We start from the raw sequence: 11,077 nt of genomic DNA, 5'->3' as shown, positions 1-11,077 counted from the left end.
TCATCCATTTTTAAGATCATATGTTGTAATTTCCTGAACTCAGCTGATTATGCAACACTTGATGAACTGGAAGGTCGGAGATAATATAATTCTAAAAGAATATATAGATAGTCCCTTAAGTTATCACCAATTGTAAGTTAAATATTTTTACTTTTCAAGTGTCCAAGTAAATATTCTTTCTTGGCAAAGGTAGGTCTTTTGAATACCGCGCGCTGACATGTCAAATCAGTTGTATTTCACTTAATTCTAAGCGTATGAGGACTTTAATTATATAATAATCAGTTACAACTTAAATATTAAAAATAATTTTATAAACTTATTTATAGATCTCTTATGTTATATTTACTAATTTAAAGCCAAATAAACATTTGTAACTATCATAAAACCGATCTCCTCAATTATACTGTAACATAAAACTATAAGAATGGATTGATATTTGTGCTTGAGCTTATTAATGAGAATAATATTTCTTGGACTTCATTAATTATCTTTTTCTTGCTTTGAACAAAGAAAAAACCCATCTTTCGAGTCGGGTCCTTTCCTCTCTAACAACGTGACTATCAGTCAGGGAATCTGCTAATCTTGGGTCTAATGCCAATTCAATTGTCATTATAATTCAAAGCGTGTTTATAATTATTTTTTGAATTATTTACAAATTTGATAAATTGATCATCCTGAACTTATGACTTTTCAGTTTATAAACACTTTTAAGTTGACCAAATTTTTATTATTTTTCTAATTCTCAAATTATCTTTTTCAAAAGAAAATCTCCAACTTTCTTTTCCATCGGTATCCATTATTCCTCCCTTCCTTTGCAAAGATACCTTTATATTTATAATTTTGGTAAAACTTTAAGGGTATTTAATCATTTTAACTAATTAACAACTTGTGGATATATTTACTAAACACATGATCAGCAATTTATTATCAGTTTCTATATTTTTGTCCAAACGTGTAACTGCATATTTTTAAATTAGTTTCAGCACTTGAAAATACTTTTCGATTCTTAAAGCTTATCAGCTATTTACAGTCAGTTAACCCAAATAAGTATACTCCAGCTATATAAATAGTTTTTACACCATCAATTCATCTTTGTTTATTGTAGTACTCCCTCCAATTCGAAATAAGTGTCTACTTAACCTTTTTCACACCCCTTAAAAAAACATTAACTCATATAAAAACATTAACTCCTACAAGAAAAAAAAAAAGGTATTGTGATTAAGCTACCCTTAATTAATAAAACTCTTCAAATTTATTGGTAAATAGGGCAAATCTGGAAAAATAAAGTTAATTCCTTCTTGACTATGTAAGTAGACACTGATTTTGGACAAAAATAAAAAAGACTAAGTGGACACTTATTTTGAGCCAGAGGGAGTAGTAACATCTTTTATTTTCAAAATTTCAAATTTCATATTTTATGGATACTTATTGTAGATATTTTTATTAACTGTATAAAAAACTTAATAAAGTTTTAACTTCACCAATCTCTTTCTTTCTATTACTCTCTTTGTTTCAATTTATGTGGCACCTTTCAAATTTTGAGATTCAAAAAAGTTTTTTTTTTTTAAATCGTGATTCATATATTTTTCAAGTATTTTTGAATTGTCAATTATTGTGATTTATAGTACTTTTGACATAGTTTCAAAATATGTAAATTTTATTTCAAAAAACTTAAAGATTCAATTCCTGAAATCACTGTTAAAATTAAACTATTTGATTGTCGAAATCCGAACTAGACCACACCGAGGGAGTAATATGCATGTCCTCGAAGGAAAACAAAACTGAGCTGCTTTGCCGTTGACTCCCATAAATTTCGAGGAAAAAAACAACTGAAGAGAGTAGTAGATGAAGAACAAATTGAGCAAATGGGGTTTCAACAAAAGCTATATCAAGAGGAAATCATTGCTTTCAATTCGATCAGTTCTCAAAACAATAATGGAAAATATCAAAGAAGATGATGATGGATCGAAGCCACTCATACGCTATTTTATATGACATAGTGGTAAAAAATTGGTTGTATATGTATCTTAGGGTGTTTGGTATGCTTAACAAGCATAGATATAAAAATTTAGTCCTGTCTTTATCTCTTATTTGGTTACTAGTCCTGAAATAAGTTATATGAAGGTTAGAAATAATATCAAAATAAGTTGTCCGTGCCGGATGGTGAAATAATAGTGCTACTATTAATATCTCTAGATAAAACAATAAAAATGATAAGAATACTCCTAAGGTCCCTAAACTCTTTTTCTACTAAACTAAATAAGATGGAGCGTACTTTTGTAAACAAACAACTTCTTCTTAAAAATTACGCAACGCATGTTATTTTTAATACTTTCAGAATAAATAATCTCAGCATAACTAATCTCTCTGCGTATCTTGTCTTCAATCCAAACGACCCTTTCAACACTTAAATAAATTATAGTAGTAACTGAGGGGTTAAATATCTCAAAATGTCATTGAACTTTGAGAAATTATATAGTAAAGTCATTGAACTTTGCTACATATCAATAAAATCACTCAACTTTGGCCTATTATCTCATAAAATCGCTCAACTACATATGTCATCAAAAAAAATTTGACTTGACAATATTAATTAATTATTTTATGTCATGTAAACGTGGGCATCACAATAAAATAAAATAAATCCATATCTTTATTTTTTATTCACAAGGAACCAAATGAAGAACCAATAATAGCTATTCAAACTGATGTATTGGCTGCTCAAGGTGTTGATGAAGTTGCAATAGAAGGTGTTGAAACTGCTAGACCATCTGATACTTCTAAGAGAGGCAGGCTATTTAAGAGAAAAGTTATGGAGGAGTATATTGTTGAAGTTCATAAGAAGAAGACTAGAACTCATAGCAAAGTATAGGAACTATCTTTGTAATTTTTTGTGGTTATGTCAAACACCTATTATGACAGAGTATGTTGCGTCTTCTTTTTTTTTTGTTGGCAACCATGGTGCTCATAATAGCCAAAGTTATATGTATTTATTTTGGACGAAGGGTTGGAGAGTGGGTGTGAGTATAAAGATTTGAATTTATTTTATTTTATTTTATTGTAGGGCTCATGTCTACATGGTATAAAATAATTAATTAATATTGTCAAGTCAGATTTTTTTTATGACATATGTAGTTGAGTAATTTTATAAGATAATAAATCAAAGTTGAGTAATTTTAGTAATATGTAATAAAATTCAATAACTTTACTACATAATTCGTAGAAGTTCCAAGACCTTTTGAGATATTTTAACTTTTCAACAATCTCTTTCTTTTCTATTAATATAAATAAATGAATGTGCATGCCTCGAAGGAAAACAACTGAGCTGCATTTGCCGTTGACTCCCATATTTCCAGCAAAAAATAACAATTGAAGTGAAACTAGAAAATGGAGAACAAATTGAGCAAATGGGATTTCAAGAATGGGAATATCAAAGAGAAATCTTTGCTTTCAATACGACCAGCTCTCAAAACAATAATGGAAAATCTCAAAGAAGAAGAAGAAGAGGGGTCAAAGCCACTCATTCATCTTGGTCGTGGTGACCCTTCATCAATCCCTTGTTTTCGAACTTCTCCAGTAACTGAAGATGCTATTTTTAGTGCAGTTCGATCTGCTAAGTTCAATGGTTACCCCCCTGCTGTTGGCCTTCCTTCAACAAGAAGGTAAGCTTTTAGGACTATTTGTTACTACTAATATTTTAGTGGGTTGTTCATACATTTTCTCTTGCATGGATGTAAAAGCTTGTACAGTCAAACCTCTTTATAACAACATCTTTGGTTTCAAGATCTTTTGGTTGTCTATTATATACATATAACAACATTTGACATTTAAATAATATTCCGTTGTTATAAGCAAGATGGTTAATTATTATATTACCAAAAAAGAAAGATAGCTGTTATAGATGAATAATTTTACAAAGAGCATACTGTTATAAAGATGATTGTTGCTGTTATAGGATAAAAAATATTATAGCGAGATAAAATATAACATAAAAAATCGGTTCCCAACAAAATTTGATTGTTATAGTAAGATGTTATAGAGAGAGCTCTTACTGTACTTCTTTATTTTATTTTATTTTATTTTATTTATTAGAGTCAATTCGCTCCATAATGGCATCGGTAGTCTGGATCTTTTGGCTGCTATATAGCAAATGTTATTGTCAGAGGCGGAGTCAGGAGTTAAACTTTATGGATTCTAAATTTTAGGATAGCAACATTAGGTGTTAGTAACTGTGTTTTGAATTTATTTTTGTACATGTTTAGTGAATTTGTTAATACAAATACAAGGTTTGAACTAAAGCTAGTTCGGTCGAACCTGTATGTCGACTTTTAGCTCTGCCCTAGCTGTTATAGAAAGCATATAATATAACATAACATGAAAAATCGGTTTAAAAAAACTTAGCTATTATAGTGAAATATTGTTATAGAGGATGACTGCTATAGAAATGTCTGACTATGCATTGCAGTTTAGAATTGGTCTTTACTCAGCAAGGAGGTAAGTGTGTAGGATAATGGGTTATCGATATTTTAAAGGGTGGTGTAGAAATTTTCTCTTGCATGGATGTAAAAGTTTGTTGCTTTCTATTTTTCCGATTTATTAAATTGCTTTTGAGAAATGGTCTTTATTCAGCGATTAGGTAAGTTTGTAGGATAAGGGGGTTATTGATATTTGATGGGTGGTGCAGTAATTTTTCTTGTATGAATATACAAGTTTATCTTTTCTTCTTCATCTTATTTTTTTGGGATGATTTATCACATTGCAATTTACTAGAAGTTAGCTGATTCTTTAAGATTCCCTTTTCCATGTGTCTCTTCTGGTTGCCTCTCTGTTTTTAGTAGACTTGGAGCACTGATCCTCCATTTTCTCAATCGGGACACTGGTCATATCAAATGAGTTTTTACTTGCATTGTCTGCATCAAGTATACATTTTCTTTGGAGAATGATGTTTGCATCAAGTATACATGACTGATAACTCGAGTTAGTTCCTCGAATGGTCATCAGACTTACAATTTTTCTTGTAAAAAATTGCTTAATTTTTTCACCATAGTTACTCAATTTGTAGATAGTCTCTCAGAAACTAACTATGCCGGGAAACCACATAAGCAAGGCAGATTACCATGTTATCTCAAATTACCTCAAACCCATTTTTTTTTCTCTCATAATTTTCATGCTAATTCATGACTTATAACGATTTCACCTCAATATAGGGAAGGGGACGTGAGCATGAGAGGAAATTTTTCTTGCCGTCGTGTTGTAGACTTTTTGTCATTTATTTCAGCCTAATCATGATGTATGAGGACGATTAGGTCTCATTTATCTCAGCGAAAGACATACTCTAATAGATGCCTATTCTTTCGTTTGTTTAACAGGTCGATAGCGGAATATCTCTCTCATGATCTTCCTCACCAACTATCACCAGATGATATTTTCCTTACAGCTGGTGCTAATCAAGCAATTGAAGTTGTAACGGCAGTCCTTGCTCGCCCTGGTGCCAACATATTGCTTCCTAAACCAGGGTATCCATTTTACGAAGCTCGTGCTGCATGTAGTAATGTTGAGGTCCGCCATTTTGACCTTCTCCCTGAAAAGAGCTGGGAGGTTGATCTTGAAAGCGTAAAAGCCCTTGTTGATGATCACACCATTGCCATAGTTATCATTAATCCTGGAAATCCTTGCGGAAATGTTTTTACATCTGAACACTTGCAAGAGGTAGGATTGGTGTATATATTGCTGATTATTTGTTTCAACGTTTCCAATTTCCCATGTTCGGTTGGTCAAATTTTTTTTTAAAATATTTTCTCTAGGAAAACAAGTTTCTTAAAAATGAGGAAAATGATTTTCCTAGTATAAATTGATAAAACAAGTTCAACAAGTAGCATTCCACAATGATTATGTCCTCCCTACCCTTCAACACACCTCCCCAGCACTCCACACCCCTACCCCTACCCCTACCCCCACCCTCCCACACACCATATCTTCACCTGACCCCCATAGCCCCCATACTCCCACCCCCACCCCTACCCCCCACCCCCACCTCCTATAGTATTTGTCCAAATTATATACAAATATAGGACAATATGTTTTGCTCACGTACTGAACACAAAAAAATAAATTAGAAATTCACTTATTTTTCTAAAAAAATTCTTAGTACTACACAATATCTTAGTACCACACACACCCTAAATCTCAATGTTTTTATTGATAAATCATTATCCAATTTTGTCCCTTTTTTCATCATGTAGATTGCGGAAACAGCAAAAAAGCTAGGAATCCTAGTGATTGCAGATGAAGTCTATAGCCACCTATGTTTTGGTAGCAAGCCTTTTGTGCCAATGGGAGTATTTGGATCGATAACTCCGATTTTAACTCTGGGATCAATATCAAAAAGATGGATAATTCCTGGTTGGCGACTTGGTTGGATAGCAATGGTTGATCCTAGTGGTGTCCTTGAGAAGTCTGGGGTTTGTATCATCCATTTTTCTTCTCTTTATTCGTTGGCTTCGGTCTGTTTTGTTTATCTTTTAGTACTCTTATTTCAACTTTCTAAACCAGAAAAAGTGATGGACCAAGATAAGGTCAGGGGCGGAGCCACAGTGCAAATTATGGATTCGGCATAATCCAGTTTCTTTGGCTCAAACCTTGTATTTGTATTAAAAAATTTATTTAATATGTGTTACTCCATCCGTCCCAATTTATATGATATAGTTTGACTAGGCACAAAATTTAAGAAATAAAAGAAAACTTTTGAATCTTGCGGTCTAAAATAAGTCAAATATATTTGTGTGATTATAGATCATCTCGATAAGCGTAAAAGGTAAAGTTTCAAGTTAAATTATTGTCAAATAAGGAAATATATCATTCCTTTTGAGACAGAGTAAAAAGAAAAGTGTATCACATAAATTGGGACATAGAGAGTAGAATCTTTTCAAAACCAATAAGTAAAATGAATTATTCTCAGAACCCATAAACTAAAAATCCTCACTTTGCCTCTGGATAAGATCCGTGACTTGTGAAAAAATAATTAAGGATGCTTCATGGAAGAATTATGAGGAGCAAAATGTTAAATTACAGCAGTTTGCCAGTGAGAGATATATCATGGACAGAAAGGAATACTAATCCGCTGATGACATGCAATATCTCTGATATAGATCTCTGCAAAACTAGAAAAAGATAAGAGTTGTATAATCCCGCTATAAATATCTGCAAAGTTAATAAGAACATGCCTGCAGATTAAGCTTGAACATCTCGAGCACTTTAATGCCTTCTAAGGCTGTTCGACAATGTGACTGATTCTTCTATTGCTTTTGCTTTTCAGATTGCTGAATGCCTTCAAAGTTATCTTGAATACGTAGCTAATCCTGCAACTATCGTTCAGGTATTGCTTATATGTAGTTTCCTATGATCAAATCGGTCATACACATAATTAAGCTGGTCAAACTGGCTTCTAAGCACTTTTTGACTTATCTAGGTGTTTGGTAAATATTCAAAGTACTTATATGCCAAAATCAGCCAAAAGTCCCCAACTTATGATTTTTTAGCTTATAAGCACTTTTGATTTGATCAAGTATTTTACTATTTTATCCTTAATATTTTTACTAATTCTTATTATACCCTTCCCAAAATAAAATTCTGAACTTCCTCTTCACCCCATATCCATCTTTGCTCCTTTTCTTTACAAAGATACTTTTAAAACATTTATTTTTGATAAGAATATTTTGATCCTTTTAACAGAAGCACAACTTATCCGCACCGTTTTTTACCAAACGCATTAACGATTAACCGCTTATTGTCAGTTTCAATACTTTTATCCAAACACGTAATTGCTTATTTATAAAATCAGTTTCATCACATAAAATTCTTTTCAGCACTTAAGCTAATCAGCTATTTACAATCAGGTTGCCCAAACACGCCATGGGAAGAAGCTCTAGCTTTTGCATATGCTTACTGATTTAGATCTACTAAGGGGAATAATTACATCCTATTATGCTGTAAATAAGTTCTGATAGGGCGTATTTGACAATGTACAGGGAGCAGTACCTCACATCCTCGAGAAAACGACCAAGGAATTCTTTTCAAATATCAATAACATACTGAAGGAAGCGGTCGATGCATTTTATACCAAAGTTCAGGAGATACCTTGCTTTACCTGCCCGTACAAACCAGAGGGAGCAATGTCTGTGATGGTGAGGACTTATCAAACAATTCGATTTTGGTCCTCTAAATCTAATGCTGAAGATTCTCAATTATCAATTTGATGCCTTGTAGATTAAATTGAACGTGTCATTTCTGGAAGGCATAAATGATGATATGGATTTCTGCACTAAGCTAGCCCATGAAGAATCAGTTATCATCTTGCCAGGTAAAATAGCTCAATATATAATGTCAGAGTTGATTTCCTAAATGGTCACTCGACTATTGAAAATAGGTTAGCAAAGTCATTTTTCTTTCTTTTGTATCAGAAAAGTCACTTATCTTTTGTTATTTCTCTCAAAAGGTCATTTCTCTCTCTTTTGTATTAGAGAAGTCACTTATCTTTTGCTACTTCACTCAAAATGTCACTCAAGTCCGAAAGTAATATATTCATTCAGTAAAAATGACGTGGCACCTGATTTTTAAGTCAAAGAATAGAAACACTAAACGCAGCCTATTTTTTTAACTAACAACCTCCAACGTGACTGGGTACTCGACCCATAAAATTTCTTTGTATGCTAAACAATTGCTGAAACGGTTAAGTTTCCTTTTTGTCCAACCGGAAAATAAACATAGTTGCCTTAGGTTATTTCACTCATTGTCTTAAGGTTTTCAGTTATGCTCTGGTTCTTTCACATCCACCAAGTCCCTACCCCCATGAAAATAGAAGAGAAGAAGTGAACAAGATAGGTTGATTTTCTTATTCTTCTTTTGGTTTTACTCTGGTGATTCTGGATTGAGTGATTAAATGTTTGTAAATATTTGCAGGAATGATTGTGGGACTAAAGAATTGGTTGAGGTTAACTTTTGCCATGGAGCCAACAATTCTTGAACAAGGACTTGAGAGGATAAAAGCTTTCTGCTTGAGGCATACAAGTAGCTAAATATTTAGTTACCATTTGATAAACTATTGTGAATCAAATCTTCCATTAGCAAAGTGTTAAAATAGACTATCCGAATTGGCTGACCCACTTATCGAGTGAGGCAAAAGATTTGAAATATGCAAAGGAAGTTTAGAAGGTTAAAGAGGCGGACCCATTGTCCCCAAGTTTGGAAGGTTGCGATTGGTCGTAAGAATCGACTCCAGACAAATTTCTTGGTCATAAGAAAAACTAGCCGAGATGAGGACAATATTTTTATGAACCTTTTCAAAAGCCATCAGCTGTGACGAAACATAGGACCTTGGAAATAAGCGGTCTTGAACATTTGATCCGCGCTTGCCCCAAGAGTAAGCTTTCAAGGTTAAAAATCAAAATTTGTTAAACTTGAAGTTTTGCTCATGAAGCAAGCGGGATCAAAAGTTTAAGAACACCCATCTCGAAGGTCACTCTCTTAAAACACCTGATAAAACATTAGCTCCATGTATGGGGAGCAAAGTTAAAGGACATGTGGTCCTCAATGGTTGCATTCTATTTTAGCCATTGTTTCATGCATGGACATATCAGAGGAAGTGGTCTACTACGAGCATTGACAAAGACACCCTATAATAAAGTTGACAAATAAACAAAATTAACAATTTACTTACTTTATTAGATTAGTATTAGTATTTAAAGGAAATTTAAATGGGGCGTGGCCAGCGGTAAGACAACGGGTTTTTGCAATTGTGACGATAGACTGAAATTGTTTGTGCAAGATCAAATCATTTTTTCCTCATCTTAATCACAATAATTTAGTCAATTTGGTTTATGATATACTCGAAATCGAAATTAAACTTAATTAATTTGGACAGTGAAATGAGGGTTCAATTACGTTAGTAGTAGAAATCAATTACCCTACTTATGATGACTAAAAAAATCCTAATAAGCAAGATATTAGTAGCCTATAGCATTTTTCGATTTTCCCTATATTAGCGTTTATAATTTTCAATATAACTGTGCAATATAATTTCTAGAGTTAATACCTTGCTCTCGAAATTTATAGAAAGTAATAATCCAACAATCCTAACTAAGTAACATAAATTCTTAATCACATATATCCAATAATATAACAATTATATAATTCTTAATCACATTACCAAATAAGTCCATTTTTCCATTTCAACTAATATTAGTTTAATATATCCATATTCTTAAAAATGTATTTAATTTTTCTCTAAGTTCAAGATACTTTCAATATATTACATTACACAATTGGACAAGTACTGAGTATCTTTTTAATTTTTTTAACATACACTTTATTACAATGAAAAGTTTTACTAAAGTAGAACATATACGTATCTAGCGATATAAATGGCACGGATCAAATTTTGAAAAGCTAAAATTTTGACCCGCCCTACCCCGTTTAGCTTTGCTTTCAAATTTTGTCCTGCCCCATCTCGTGAAGAATTAATCTAAATTACCGCTCAACCAATCGCTTAAATAGCCGGTGAATGTATAATATAAGTATAATTCACATATATTAAGTGTATAATTACGTATAATCAATAATTAATCTATGTATACTAGCTAGAAAAGATAAACAGTGAATCTCGCTCTATGAAGAATTAATCTAAATTACCGCTCAACCAACCGCTTAAATAGCCGGTGAATGTATAATATAAGTATAATTCATGCATATTAAGTGTATAATTACGTATAATCAATAATTAATCTATGTATACTAGCTAGAAAAGATAAACAGTGAATTCGGCCAGCTATTTGTGTAAAATTCCCCCGCTCTATTTGCATTTCTATAATTACCAAACATTCTAAATCTTTTTTATTTTATTTTATGTTTTGCCATTTCTATTTTTTAAATTTATTTCCAAATTTCATGTCATTTAATTTTCAAGGAAATAAAACTCAAAAAAAAAAAAGAGGTCCCCTTCAAAACCCTAAGGGTCGTTTGGTACGCGGACTAAATTATCTCGGGATTAGAATCCCGGGACTAATTTATCCCATTTAAGAGA

At 32.3% G+C, this 11,077-nt stretch overlaps 1 protein-coding gene across 1 annotated transcript; it reads left to right on the top strand.

Moving 5' to 3' along the window:
* Positions 1–3,387: 3,387 nt before the first annotated feature.
* Positions 3,388–6,561, top strand: LOC132627334 (probable aminotransferase TAT2). Its single transcript, XM_060342621.1, has 4 exons — positions 3,388–3,662; positions 5,370–5,709; positions 6,243–6,461; positions 6,553–6,561. The coding sequence occupies exons 1-4, from the start codon at positions 3,388–3,390 to the stop codon at positions 6,559–6,561; spliced, it is 843 nt and encodes a 280-aa protein (XP_060198604.1).
* Positions 6,562–11,077: the final 4,516 nt, after the last annotated feature.

Source organism: Lycium barbarum, chromosome 1, assembly GCF_019175385.1.
Source record: "Lycium barbarum isolate Lr01 chromosome 1, ASM1917538v2, whole genome shotgun sequence".
NCBI classification, from domain to species: Eukaryota; Viridiplantae; Streptophyta; class Magnoliopsida; order Solanales; family Solanaceae; genus Lycium; species Lycium barbarum.
This window is presented reverse-complemented; position numbering and strand designations above follow the sequence as displayed.

Bases quoted from the DNA above. Each gene is read 5' to 3' on its own strand.
- LOC132627334 (XM_060342621.1), top strand. From the start codon at position 3,388: ATGGAGAACAAATTGAGCAAATGGGATTTCAAGAATGGGAATATCAAA. The intron at 3,663-5,369 runs GTAAGCTTTTAG...TTTGTTTAACAG, and splicing joins GGCCTTCCTTCAACAAGAAG to GTCGATAGCGGAATATCTCT. The intron at 5,710-6,242 runs GTAGGATTGGTG...TTCATCATGTAG, and splicing joins CATCTGAACACTTGCAAGAG to ATTGCGGAAACAGCAAAAAA.